Raw genomic sequence first — 14,595 nt, forward strand, 5'->3', positions numbered from 1 at the left:
CCCCCCAAAAAAATCGGATCTGCACGAGCCGTGAAAAAGGCGCGCCGTTTGCATCCCTGTTTAAACTCGTAGGTTAACTGACACTAACCAGCTAATGAGGCTCGGTGGTCGGTCAAGATTTTTTTTTAGTTTTCGCCATCCCTAGTAAAAACTAAACCCATACTTGAGAAACCCGTGTGCGACACCCATACCTTGGTCTCCGTGCGGCGTGTGGTTCCATCCTCGGACGTCACCACCGAGACGTGTGAAGTGGGCGTGCCGGGGTCCTCCTCTATAGTGACCGTCTCCTCCACCAACTCCTGCGGCTCCTGCATCATGGCCAGAGACGTCTGGTTGCTGGGACTCTGCTCCTGTTCAACACAAGTGGAAGGTCGTCAGAGTGCGCCGGTGCTCCCTCGCCTTCCTTTATTAGTAGTTTTAATAGAACTCGCTTGCTTAAGAGCTTTGCAGGGGAGAGACAAAATGTCATGCTGACGAACATGGATTGAGAGAGAAAGATGAGAAGAGGAACACGGCCTGTGACTAAACTCCGGTGAGGACACAAATCAACAGAGACCAGGAGAGGAGTTTGGTGGTGGAGGAAGCTGGAGCAGGCAGACCTGAAGGAGTAACCAGTTTACTGATGGAGAACGCTACAGAAAACTCTAAAAGGAACTCGTCTTCCTGTCTGCTCCGTTCGTCGTCTGCACTCGTGGGCGAGGAAAAAGTTCCCGAGCTGAACTGCCTCCTACGAACACTGGAGTGCTGTCTGCTTTAAAAAGCAATATTGCGCGGTAATGCTGCCTTGATTAACTCGCACAAAAGCCTGTTAAAAGGCCCGTGGGTGCGGATTTTAATATCAGCTGTTTATTTGCTATAGAGCCAGGCGAATTTTAAAAGAAGAAAAAATAATAAATAAATAAATAATGAGCCGCAGACGCAGGTGTCAGTGCCGCCTCCATGCTCGCTGACGGGTCGAGAGCCGGTGAGATTGGGCTGAATAAGTGGAAAGCCATGTTCAGTTCTCACCTCTGGATTGCGTGCGCACTCGGTTCGGGTGATAAAGCGAAGGCCTGTCGGTCTGAATAACGGCGTCTGACAGCACGGCTCTTTTCCAGCAGGTCACGCTGATGACCAGCCGATGCCTCTCGGCTCCTCGGCATGAAACGCTCGGCTGAACCAAACTTTAAAACGAGACCAGACCTCGAAGGAGCTGGCTCTACTCGAGCAGGCTGTTTAAACGTCGTATGCATCTGGAGAATTTCAAGATGTACGGTGGACGCGCCACACAATCTACGATTAATCACTGCTGCACTCTGGCCCGGTCCGGACGAGTGCACAAAGAGAAAAAACAACACTCTAACCATCTGAAAGACCAGTTCGCATCATCTCCGCTACTATAAATACACGCACAGTGTTACAGAAGCTCCATGAGCACCTCCAGGGACCGAGCCGTTTTGTCACGTCGTTATTATAATAAACGCAGCGGCGATGGGTTGACACTCGGCTCTCAATCCTCAGTCTAATTACCGTGGTTGTGTTGGTGCGGGGTGTGGACTCGTTGTCCTGGGAATCGTTTTATCCAGACATGAAAAGATCAGGGGTTTTTTTTTTTTTTGGTCATGCTTTTCTGGAAACAATGTTGGCTGGAAAACACTGCGTACATAAAAGCCTTGATGTCGATTTAAAAAAAAAAAAAAAAAAAAAGCCGTGCTTGGCTGTACTGTTTTTACAGTCCTATTGAGTTATTCAGTTAACTGGGCTCTCTGGAAACGTTCAGAATGCACAGAGGTGACTTTGCATGCTAATGACCAAACGACAAAGCCCACGGACACATGGCAGTTTTTGGATGAGAGGAGCACAGTAGAGAAATTCTACCAACAATAACCGAGGAACGCTGGGTGAAACGGAGTCGACCCACAGCGCCGGCACAAAAATACTGGCTTAGGATTGGGCAGGAAGTGTTGAGGTGCATCTCGACGTGCTTGTTCATAGGTTATCGTTTCTAAACATTCATGGAAGGAGTCTCCGGCGAAGGAGTCTCAGGGCTTTGTCGCTCGGTTTCTCAGTGACTAATAATAATGGCTGGCTTTTTTCGTGGTCTGTCAGATGTACTCCATTCAGCTAGCATGATATTGAACGAGTCGAAGACGAGCAGCTGAACGGAATGTATCTGACAGACCACGAATAAAAGCCAGCCGATATTATTGTTGGGGTGGAGTCCACCAGGGGGCGAGGTATTGTTTTCAGTCGGGTTTCTTTGTTTTTGTTAACGATATTACAGGGAAACGGCTGGATCAACCGTCATGAAACTTTCAGGATAGATGGACGCTGGTCTCAAATAGAACCTCCAACTAGAGGTCTGCGCGGGACAGAATTTTCAGTCCCGCTCCCGCATTGCGCAGTCCCGCTCCCGCAAGCCATATTTTGTCCCGCTCCCGCCCGCAAATCCCGCATGATGCAGACGTTCGCGTTATTTCTCACGAAAGTTCTTGTCGTTGGCTTGGGGAATTAAACATGTCCTTTTAAGACCGTACATACATGGCGATTCAGGCCTGATGTACCTGATTTATGGCCGTTGTATGTCAGAACCTTTTGGCGCTTATCACAACAAGCAAAGGGCAGCTGATTTCCCTCTGCGTCGTGCACGAGTGAGAACGACTTCCAAATGTCTGATTTCAGGACTCTTGACTTTAACACTAAATGTACCTCTTTTTAAAGCAGCACTTGCTTCTGAAGCACAGTGAGCTTCACTAGAGGAGCTCTGCTCTTCTGTCATGATCGGAGATCTCAAATGCGGAAAGGAATCGGAAACGTACGCGAGATTAGACCACATCCACAAATTTAGGCATCTTAAAATGTTTTTATTAATGCCAAATAAAATATCCAGCACAAATTATATATGATACACATAAATTAATAATTTATAAATTTTAAACACGTTTTTAGTTAGCGGGACTGCAGCTCATCACCTCTCCCGCCCGCAACGAGCTTTCAAAATTTGTCCCGCGCCGCACTGCTTTGCGTCGGGTCCCGCGGGACTCCCGCGGGAGTGCAGGGCTTTACCTCCAACATTCTGAGGGTCATCGTCACCAAAAAGGTCAAAATTGTTTTGGTTGTGGCTCCTGCCTCATATCGAGGCGCTCATCACTACGTCATGAACGTAACAATCGCGCATGCACGTGTTCCGATTAAAATGGCCGGTGAGTGTATACACGTCGGTTCACCGTTCGAAATAAATGGACTAGACTAAAGAAATGGCTTTCAGACATGCTCGTGCTTATTACAGACGGAAAGTGCACTCCACTGAGCTCTAGCGCCGGGCCGTTTCCGGGAAATGGCGACAGCGTGTGTATGTCAGCCTCGGTTCGGAGGTTTCAGTCTTGAAATCTGTAAGGAGTAGAATAATATAAAGTACAGACACTTGGTATATTTTACCGTACTTCTGTGATTTTTAAAATTGTTCATTTTTGGATTGCGCTTCATTTTTATGGCTACTGCCTCATACAGGCTATATTTACTGTAGGGACATGGGATCAGAAAACTATTTTATTTATAAGCAGTAGCCACATGGACCCATAGGGGACCGATTTTTTTTTTTTTTTGCGATCTCGTCCTTCATATTCATAAGTGCTACCGGTGAGGTGAGGTTTGTTTTGCTTTGCCTGGCAACACGTTATTATACGCTCCTTTCGGGTGTTCAATGCGTCTTTCTCTTTCAAAATTCTCTCAAAATCTTCCGTATTTGATGAACCAAACCTGGTGGTGATGTTTGTTTACAAATCGTCGCTAGCGCGCAAGTTTTACGTCTCTGATGTGTCTCTCTTCCAGGTTTTCAACGTCCGTTGGTATGTTTTTTTCTCTTGTAAATGCGTGTGAAGGACGCCTGAAGTAGCCTTTTGGGTGTTCAACCTGTCTTTAATCTGCGCTAGCGCAAACTGCTACTCTCACTTAGGATCTTTCTACTTTCTTCTATTTGTTTTTAGAGGTGTTCACATGGCACATATTTGCATTGATGCTGCACCGATGTATTTTGTTGCGATATATCTTGTTGCGATACATCTTACACCGGTGTAAATTTTGTGGCGTGTTCACACGTCACTACCTGCTTACTAGAGAGAAGCGTGTTAGCACCGGTGCAGCCCCACTTGCGTTCACACGGCAGTTTTTGCGACCGTGCTATACGATAGTAATAATGCGGAAATGAAATATGCGCATGCGTGAAAATGTACTTTCTTTTCCCGGTTGTCATAGCATCACCAAGCGCCGGGAAAACAACGTGGATGAAGACATCAGTGTTGCCAGATACTGCTGACGTTTTCCAGCCCAAAATATGTTCAAATCCGCCAAAATGCACTTAAAACCGCCCAATCTGACAACACTGGAAGACACGCAGTTCTGTTGTTGTTGATATTCGCCATTTTGGAAGCGCAAAATACCAGGATGCAAATTATGCAATGCCTGTATGTAATCAGCTCTCCTCACGCGTAGCGAGTCTACCCCTGTAGCGTTCAGACGGCCCATTTTATATCGGTGCTGCCCCGCAAACTAGCGTTTACTCCGGAGTAAATTTCTTAAACCGTCTCCCGAGCAGGGTTAGATTTGCACCGGTTTAAGCGGCTTTCAGGGGCGACACCGGTATAACTTTGTACCGTGTGAACGCTCTACCGGGGCAGCCCCGGTGCTACACCGGAGTAAAAGTTGCCGTGTGAACACCCCTATTATTCTCCGAGCATTTCTAGCACGCCATTTCTCCCTCAGTTTTCAACCAATCACCATTTTGGTGCCGATCCCGATCACTGATCCGGAATGATCCATGAAAAAACAGACCCCCCCCCAAAATCACTTAGAACTGTTAATTTTCATGATTTTTTCAAATCGGTTTTTTTTTTTTATTCAGGGCAGCAGGGTGCAACTTTTCCTTGACCATCAATTGACAAAGGTAATCTAGCGCAAATTACTGCGACTTTAGGTCAGTCTCTATCTAGTTCTCTTTCCCGACAACAAAGAAATGCTTTTGTGCACGTGCAGCAGAAAAAAAAAAAAACCCTCACTGAATATTCGCATCAGCTCCGACATGTGACGTCGTGTTGTCTTGACAACCGTGCAATATCGTAAACCATATTCAACGCTCGTTCTCCATTGGGTAAAGCGACGTAATACACGCAGGATAAGCGATACGCTGACAATATTGAATGCCATCAAACCAAATGAACGAAAGCCGCTAGAAGGGAACAGAACACGTGCTTTTATTCCATCGAAAAAGTGTCCTGTATGGATAAGGCCAAAAAAAAAAGCGTGTTTCCGGTAACCCGACCGATCGAGAATTTCCGCTTCGAAATTACCGACCGTAAAGTTTTTATTACAAATTTCCCTCAATATTTTAGTATAAGCGGCGTTAGTCTGTCATAATTTGTTGTTTCAACACATTCAAGTTGTGAAAGAAACAATAAAAAGTAAAATGTTTCGCCATTTCTATCAGCCCTCCTGCATAAACATGGAAGCGCACTTGTATACTGAAGGAGGAAGGGAAAACTGAGCCGAGGCGCCATTTTGAATCCTCATTCAAGGCTGTAATGCAAATTGCTTCCTCTTCAGTATACAAGTGCACTTCCATGGCAGGGAAAAACACTACGTTTTGCCACCTATGTAGTCCCCTATTTATACAAATAGGAGTCATTCAGGATTCAGCCATGTTTTTGCTCGACCCAAGTTCTACAGTAGGCTAGGCCGTCTGCTTTTAATGGAAGTAGCCTAGGACGTTATTTTCACGTTATTTCTTGATAAGGTGTTTTCACGTTATTACATGAAAATATCATGAAATAACGTGATAATTTCGTATCATGAAATTACGTGATAACTTTGTTAATATCTTTTCACGTAATTACTTGATTCTAAGCCAATTTTTTTTTTGAGTGTGGCAGCAATACGCTTCCGTAGATCATAACTCGAACTCTCGCGATATATTTTTTTTATTCGTTTAAAGATTTAAAACACTTTTATTTTATGATGATGTGTGGTATAAAGGATTCTGTGCCAAAATACTATTTTGTAAGATGTTTACTTGTGTTAATTTTTTCGAACAAAATAAAAAAAAATTAAGAAAAAAAAAAACTTTTTCCTACCTACCAACCTTACTTTAGTATTTCGTGTTACCTGAAACACACTATCTTTTTTTTTTGGCCTAATAAGTCGGTCATTCATTCATTTCAAGAGAGAGAAGCTGGTAAGGGAACGACTGTTTAGAGCTGCTAGAACTTGTGAGAACGTATGGAACCTCGCAGGAGATTTGGATTCCATGAAACCAAAACAAAATGCACTCGACTTCTATTCGGCTTAAAAAGCAATAAAGCTGTAAAGAACGAAGGAGAGAATGGCCAGACAGCCGGATGGATTGGACTGTGGATTAGATAAAACCCATTCTTCATGCTTCACAGCCTTCACGACTGATCTGCTCAGCATGGGGAAGGATATCTCCAAACACACACACACACCACAGCTGCCTCTCCTGCAAACACATTTTCACACCTCTGACATTCTGACTTGGACACAGTGTCAGACGCTCGCAGAGACACATTACTCTCGGTGTAACAACCTTTTGAGCTCTGACCTTTATTACAGCGATACTTCAGCATTAATGCTGCTCGCAATCTCGCACCGACGAGTCGATCTGAAAGCGTCAATGTCCTGTATTTTTACTGCTCCTGACTCCTAATGGCTTTATAACTCGCCCAGTACGCCCGATACGATTCATATTCGGAGCAAACGGTTTACGTCAAAGATTAGCACTTCTGCGAAACCCTAAAAACCCAGATTCTCCCTTCAGAAGTGCGCTTGTTCGTATGTCGTGCCAGCGAGACGTTCTCTGGGCCTTACGAGAAGCCATCGGATTGAGGAAATGAGACCATGCTTTTGTGCATTCCGCATTTCGTGGTTTCCATCTCTGGGCCTCGTCTTAAACACGCAGATGGAGGGCCCCGTGCAGGGCAGAAGGGCGCACAAGAGGCTGCTGCCACACAGCAATATGACCGGGGAAGCAAAAGAGGAGGGGGAGGAACGGAGTGTTTCCTAGCAACAGTCCAGAGAATGAATACCCGTATAGCAAAACACAAGAAGGGTGAAAACCTTCAGACGACCCACCAGTGACATCATCAAATCCACATGCAGTGGTGTTTACAGTTCACTACAAACTCACGATAATTACAAAGTGAGAATCCGTGTGTGCATGAGCTCGCGATCTTACCTCGCTGTCGCACAGACGGGCACAGTCCCAGTCCATACGCCGATATTTACACACCACTGAATTCTCTAATCTGATTGGTGTCGAAATGAATACATTCACGTTTCTATAGCAACAGCTCATTCATCACGACTTGTACGTACAATGGACGCTCCAGAGTGGGAAGGGGGTTTGACCCCGGAGTCAAAGAGTTGACATGGTCAAGTTTTCTGCAAGATATTTATGGAAGGAGCCTCCAACGGCAGTGCTTTGCAACCCGTCTGAAGTAAAGGTTCTTGACGAGCAAGAACAGGAACCCGTTTTGCAGAAGTTCCAGAACGACTCAATGCAACTCGAGCTGTAAAGATGACCCAGGATGCTGAGAGATCGTGCAATTCATCAAATCGGCAGAGCAGGTTACAGAAAGTTCTTGTACTTTCTGGTATCCGATGTCCTCAAAAAGCTCAGAACAGGAAGTCCTGCATCTCGTGGCACTCAAAATTAAACTGGAAGAACGCCAAACAGGTCAGAGGAGCGCCACAGACGCTACGATCAAAAGGATACTTCAGCATCACAACATCCTTCAGTCCAAACGCGGGAATAAAAGGGTGATTTAATTAACGTCCGAACATTCTGGTAGAAGAACGGAGGAAAAAAGTAAAAGCTTCAAGAATGAATCGAGCTGGGTTGTCTTGCCTGAAGGTCAGAACACAGCGTGATGGATTTGCTCCTCTTCCTCCGTGGTGTTCGCCTTAAATCACCTGAGCAGCGGTAACTCACTGCACCGTGGCTAAAGGGATTTTGAGTCGGGCCGCAAGCCAGAGATCATTACCAGGCTTTTATGCAATTAATCCCTTCGCAAAGACAGTCAGGGTAACCTTGGGTCATCCAATTTAGCCACAGTCCCTTCTGTTCGACCTTCTGCTTTGCCAATTCGCCAAAGTAGCAGGAGTAAAGCTAACGCTAGCTGGCCTTTAGCTCTCGCCACTGGAAGCTTCAGAAAATAGTCAAAACCACATGCCGTTATCAACTATTCATGTCAAGGAGGTCCAGTTCTCGAGAACGAGGATGGAAGGAGCCAAATAAATCATCTGGGGGGAGGAAAGGACGTCGGGAGGAAGGGACGAGGGTGATTGGCAGCACTCCAGCTCGTCCCTCTGGCCAGAGGAGGCGCAGATTCTGGCACTGGCTCCACGGTCGAGGTCAGCCAGGTCTGGACCAGAGGACGTCGTGGTGATAATGAAGCTGAATGGCTGTGAGCAAAGGTGGATTTCGGGTAAAGTACATGCAAGAAGGTTTCTGCAGAGGGAAAGTTAGTTTTGGAAGCAATCTTGACAGCGTGCACCCTCTCCTCCTCCTCCTCGCTGCTCACACTCTTTCACCACGTCTGTCTGTCTGTCTGTCTTTTTCAAGACCTCTCGCTCGTTCCTGGCCGCTCTTTTGTTCTATTGTGCAAAAGGTTGTTTATTTTGTCGAAAAATAAAGTGTCTTGCTCTGCAGCACAGGCGACAAAAGGCTGCTGCTTCCTTTCACCATGGCACGGAGTCAAAATAACGAAGAATGTGCTGATGGATTTCCTTGCTGAAGCCCGGAAAAGTTCCACCGACCAATCGGAGCGTTGTTTACTCTTCCATTACAGCATGATCTGTGTGACGGCTTTACTGCGATAAATAACGTCTAAACAATACACCGATTCCAAAAGCTATGAAAAACATAAGGCTTCTGAGATGAGAATATTTTGGAGATGGTCATTTTTTTCCCCCCCCCGAAACATCTGGAACGAATCAGAGACGTATAAATTCGTGTCCACACATTGTAGGCATTCCTGGAGCTCTGAGGCTTACAGTAGGGTTCGAGCCCCCCCCCGCCCCCCCACCCCACAGACAATGTGGAGAGAGGCAAATCTGTGGAATGCGACCCATTGTACTTGGCTAGGCCATTTATCACCACTGTTCAGCACCACTGAAGGTGAAGAATAACGGAGAAACGGAACAGCAGAAAGCGAGAGCAGATTATTCCGGTGTCGGGCCGGAGCCACGTGGGCTTGCTCGTTTACATCCAGGGGAAGCGTCGAGAGAGAACTACAGCCGTACAGATTGACTGGAGGTGTGGGGTGTAAAGGACAATCCACAATATTACACGCAACTATAAACGGATGTAAAAAAAAAATAAAATAGCATGATGTGTCGACAAGTTGTTGAAGTGCTGCGAAAGAAAAATAATCAACTTCGAAGTAGCAAAAGAAAGTGCACGCTTGATGACATCCCACCATCTTGGATTATTTTCCTTTGTTTAATTCCTTACTCGCCCTGCGTCAGTATGTACAGCAAGCGCGTGTGTGACCCACAGCCAAAACCTGCAACCCAAAACCCCTAAACAAACCTCTGAGGACGAGATAACATGCAGTAAGAGGTCGCGGCCGGACGTTAAACGGCCCCAGGGAAGGAGGTTTAGTTCCAAATGTCAGCAGCAGAAGCTGAGCATATTGTTCCTGTCAGAAGTGTTTAAACAGCTGCTTGGATTGAGATGGCTCCTTCTTTCTATCCTTCCCTTGGATACGCTGCCAGTCAAAGGAGATCAGCACATTAAGACCGAGGGTCAGCGTTCGCCGTGTGTGCGAGCACCAGAAGCGATGTGTCCGTCAGGGACCGGGGATGGATGACATGGCGTTATGGCTGAACATCATGGCAACGTCTAGTGATTGATGGACACCAGGGCTTTGGATGAAATGAAAGCAGAAATTGGAAAAAAAAAATGTCGAACAAGTCAAGACCAGAGTCTCCAGCTGCTCTGTCCACAGCTGGAGCTTTCAGCAGCGTCTGGTTCAAGCTGATATCGCTCAGGAAACAGAACCAGGACGGCGAATGGAGCAGGAATTGGGAGATCCATCACAGGGGTTGGTTTGAAACCCATGTGGAGTGTTGATGATCATTTCAAGCACAGAGATTATGTTTAGGATGTTTGAATGCTAAACTAATCGGGCGTTTAAGGTCCATCGGAAAGCCGTGTGATTGTGGAGCTCCTGGAGCTGGACGTGCCATTCTTCTGTAATCCGAGATTCCTCTGAGAGGAACTGCCTCCACTCTGGCTGATGTAACATGAGGACGCCGCTCAATGCTCCTGCACCGTCCTCCATTAAAGCAAGACGGCCTTTCGATTTCATAAAATCGGTTCCCTCTGAGATGTGGTCGTTGTGATGTATGTTTATTTCTGTAATAAATTTCAGGCTGCTCTGTGGCTGGGAAGTTATTTAATTTGAGGGGATTAAAGCAAATAACGTGCGTGAAATCACTCGCTTTGCACAGTCAAGCAGACAGAGGAAGCGCGTGTGCGTGTGCATGCGCAGGTTTACCTTTGAGCGTGCACGGACAGTTCCAGCATTCTGTCGCTAAACGAACAGCTGAGCGCCAATATTTATTAGTTTGGTCCTGCGTTTCCTTTCCTTCGTATATAACATAACGTCCTCTCTTCTCATTACTGTAGCCGGTCTTTCACGTTTCATTCGCACACTCACGTCGTCCGTTTTTCTCTCCCGTTTCAAATTTGTATCCCACGATGCCTTGCGCGAACGGAAAAAGCCCACCGCATGATGTAGTATCTTGAATTGGGTCATGGTGAAGCAGGAAAAAATAGCAGGAGAATTCAGGGCCATGTGGCCTTAAATTCATTAACTGTTCTATTTAAAAAAAAATTGGAAGTCTGTAATTCGAATTCAGTAGCTTTTGGTCCACTAAAGAAATTAACTGGGTGTCAGGGAAAATTCTTTTTATGACCCGCACTTGAAAAACCTGAAAGGAAGTCTAGCTTTAACTCTCCGTGTACACGTGGATGCCAATAAGCTGCACGGCCGCCCTTCTCAATTAATAGTTCAGTAAAAAAAAAGATACCAGGGCGCCGTTAAGGCCTCCGCATGCTCTTGCGACAAGGCTTTCGCAGATGGCTTTTCGCAGACAGTTGTAATTTATCGTTGAGCGGGGAGTAATAGGCGTGCGCGATGTTATTCACCGCCACAACGCAAGGGGGCGCGAAGTCGCGAAATCGCTAGGAGCAGTTGGTGGGTGTGGTTAGTGGAGTGTTTATCCTCCGGTTACTTATAATGACTAGAACTGGAGTCGTATAGATGTCCGTACTTCCTCACTTCCTCGATCAACCGCTCTTCGTGCTGCTCCATCTTCGCTCGTGTTTTTAAAAATGGCGGTCGTGAAAACAAAACAAACCGGGAAAGTAGGGAAGCGGAAGTGCGTGTACAGCGGATGTAGAGTGGACCAATCAGAGCCCTCTTGTCTGTGAGGCTTCTGCGGCGGTCACAATTTTTGGGAGGTGCGCGCAGAGCGTCTGCGAAGGTGGGGGGGGGGCTACGCAGACACCATCTGCGGCACCGTCTGCGAGGACTGCGTTGTCAGCATAAATTGGCCTTTACTCGTAACGCATTTCTCTGAGCTGCCTTTCTGTTATGATGCGGCCGCTCAGACGGTGTTTCTCGATTAGCGTCGGATTGGATTTCCCGCGCGTCGCCGCTTAATTTCTTGCAGGGTTTTTTCTAGAAAAATTTAGTATGAGGGCGCTCACCATGGCGAGGGAGCGAAGGGATGGTGCCGGTTGTCCCCCCCCGCCGTGCAAAGCCTTTGAAAAATGCTCCAATGGGACATTGAGGCTATCTGAGAGGGAAATTGTAACAAATTGTCTGTCAACATTGAAAAAGAAAGAAGTAATCTTCTTCTGCCCCGGACAGTCTTTGGCTTTCTTCCGCTTCGTGCCGCAGGACGACATCTTTAAATGCCCAAGTGTCAACAAAAACAACTCGCGAACTACTTCTGTCAAAAGCTCCCGCGCCGGTGGGTGAAAGGTCATTCAGTCTCGAGAAATCTCGCGAGAGCAGCCGCGACAAGTCAACAACTAAACAACATGGCGCCTCGGTCTGGAAAACGCCAATTCGGATTGTTTTTTTTTACTGTCTGGCAGTGTATCTACTATGACTGGAATATTTTTGGAGCAATTATAACGTATTTGATGATCAGACACATTATCACGTGGTGTTGCTGGGATGTTTTCACGGAGTCGGTAAGGGGGCGCACGCCGAGAGTAAGAGGGCGCAGCGCCCCTGTTCCCCCGTTTAGACGAAAGCCTGTCTTGTTTATATTTTTAATCATAGATTAAACGGCACACAACAAAAGAGCTTGTGGCTAATAAACCAATATCCCAGGCGTGAATAATACGCGCCCAAAGAAGATGCTGCTTGTACACAAACCGCGCGCGCCGAGTTTACATGCTAATCTGTAGGCCGTTATTGAACGCTGCTGTCCGTAAAAACATCCTGGGGAATTTGGAGAAGCTTTAAAATGTACGAATGCTAGAGATGGGACTTGTGTGGAGTACATCACACTCCGCGCAACGTTTCATAAATTATAGATGTAGAAATGCAGAGCGAGTTTAATCTCGGCGAGTTAGCGTGCTGTTCGCCAGGCTGCTGCTCGCTGCAGGTGGCCGGGATTTAGCCTGGTGTGTGTTTGTGTGTGTGGATTCGCTGTAGATATGAAATATGGATTATCTGCTGGGAGGATTTAAGCCGCTGCCGCCTTCAAAACAGCCCCTCGGATAAATCCTGAACATCTCATGCCATTTCTTTTCCTTTACCGCCGTCTATTCTATTCTTTCTTTGGCAAGCGATGAATCGAGACGCAGCACGGCCGTCATCACTACGCAGAGTGGGTTCGGTGGGGAAAGGAAAAACAAAAGCGTGGAGATTACACTACTACACCACAGCGTTTGACTCATCGATTTGAACAACGGCTTGTTTACATGCCGACGAGTCGTCATGGAAACGTTGACGGCTGGACAGAATGGTTGTGTTTTTCAAAGACGGGATCAATAGTGGCCTCACTGAAAAGGTTTGAAAAGGAGGATTTTTCCGGGTTCATCAGCGCAAACGTGAGCCGGACTGATGAGCCGGGACGCATTAGGATGATGATGATGAGTTGGATCAGTACCTGGAGAGGCACCAGCCTTCCCAGCTGTCCTTGCAGTGAGCAACTTCCTACAAAATCAAGCATCTCTGCTGCATGTGGTCAGCGAGTTATGGAAAGAGTCCATTATCTCGGCTGCCAAATCAGTTTAGGCTCATTTCAGAGGCAATGACACTGACTCGGACACCTGCCTCGCTCGCCAAACAAAAGCCCGACTCAAGCCTCGCAAACCAAACAGTGTGAAACCTGTGTGCGAGAGAGCGAGAGAGAGAGAGAATACACATACGTGCACAGAGCTTTGGCACAAACACTCTTTGTATTAGTACAGGAAGGATGTGCCGAGAAGCTTCCTGTGTCCGAGTGCCTGGAATGTAGCCCCGCCCTTCCTGTCCACAACAAACAAGTTCGATTCTCCCCGTCCTAGCCCCCCCACCAACTCTTAGGGGAAAGAAGCAATGAAAAAGCAGATCAGGAGAAAGATTCTCTCCGTCTCCGGCGCGTCCCCTTTCCAGTCTCTGCAAAACCGCCTTCGTTCACGATTAACAGCGCCGTACAAATAAAACGCGGATTGCATGCATGTATGTCGACACGACAAGCGCTGATCAGAAGACACAGCGTGGTGCTGTTCAAGGAAAACGATCAACGATGGGGTGGTGATGGAGCAGCGTTACTGTAAAGCGTGTTGTTGTTGTTCATCCTCAGCCACAACAATTCATTTTAATTTACGGCAGCAGAATGATCAGTCGTGCTTTTTATCCGTTTATAGTTACATGTTAGTTCCTGTCGGTGATTACATTACAGCAGAATCTCCGTTTTACGGAAAAAACATACTGACTGGTACAAAGGACACGCCTCTTTAGCGAGCACACACACACACACACCTGACCAATCAGAATCCAGATCTGATCTAAACTGGTCAGGTCAGGAGTTCACGAGCGTCCTGAAAGCTTGAGCCGAGGTCCAGCTGCGGTCATCCTGGAACAGATGATGATGAGAGAGAATGCCGAGGAGGTTCTGGAAGCTTATTTTGGCAGAAGTGCAGGAACACGATCCCAGAGAGGACGCACACCCTTCTGCGTCGCACCCCAACACGGCACGGGGCTGAAAATAGCCTACAACTGCATTCTCAATTCGGAAAATTTACAGTTGGAACTATTTTCACACACGCGGTGGGTTACAACTGCAGCAGAACCAAGTCCAACCTGAGATGAGATGAGATGAGATGAGATGGGCTACGCTAATCTAATCTGTGTACAAATCAGGTCTGTGGGGCTCTGGCTTAATTTCAGTGAAAACACACACACACACACACACACACACACACACACACACACCCTCCTGCTTCGGGGAATGTGCTTGCTCACTGCAGTGAGTGAATAAAACAGCACAATGAATAACAGGACAACAAAATCAACCCTCTTTTTTTTTTTTTTT

At 46.7% G+C, this 14,595-nt stretch overlaps 1 protein-coding gene across 5 annotated transcripts in view; it reads right to left on the reverse strand.

Moving 5' to 3' along the window:
* The window catches only part of arvcfb (ARVCF delta catenin family member b), a 192,955-nt gene that overhangs the window by 99,038 nt on the left and 79,322 nt on the right, over window positions 1–14,595 (reverse strand). For all 5 annotated transcript variants that reach the window (XM_060908052.1, XM_060908049.1, XM_060908050.1 and 2 more), the window contains exon 2: window positions 192–350. In XM_060908052.1, coding sequence (XP_060764035.1) covers window positions 192–317 — 126 coding nt within the window. In that variant the 5' untranslated portion in view covers window positions 318–350. The remainder of the gene's footprint in view (window positions 1–191; window positions 351–14,595) is intronic.

The sequence above is a fragment of the Neoarius graeffei genome, chromosome 24 (genome assembly GCF_027579695.1).
Source record: "Neoarius graeffei isolate fNeoGra1 chromosome 24, fNeoGra1.pri, whole genome shotgun sequence".
NCBI lineage: Eukaryota > Metazoa > Chordata > Actinopteri > Siluriformes > Ariidae > Neoarius > Neoarius graeffei.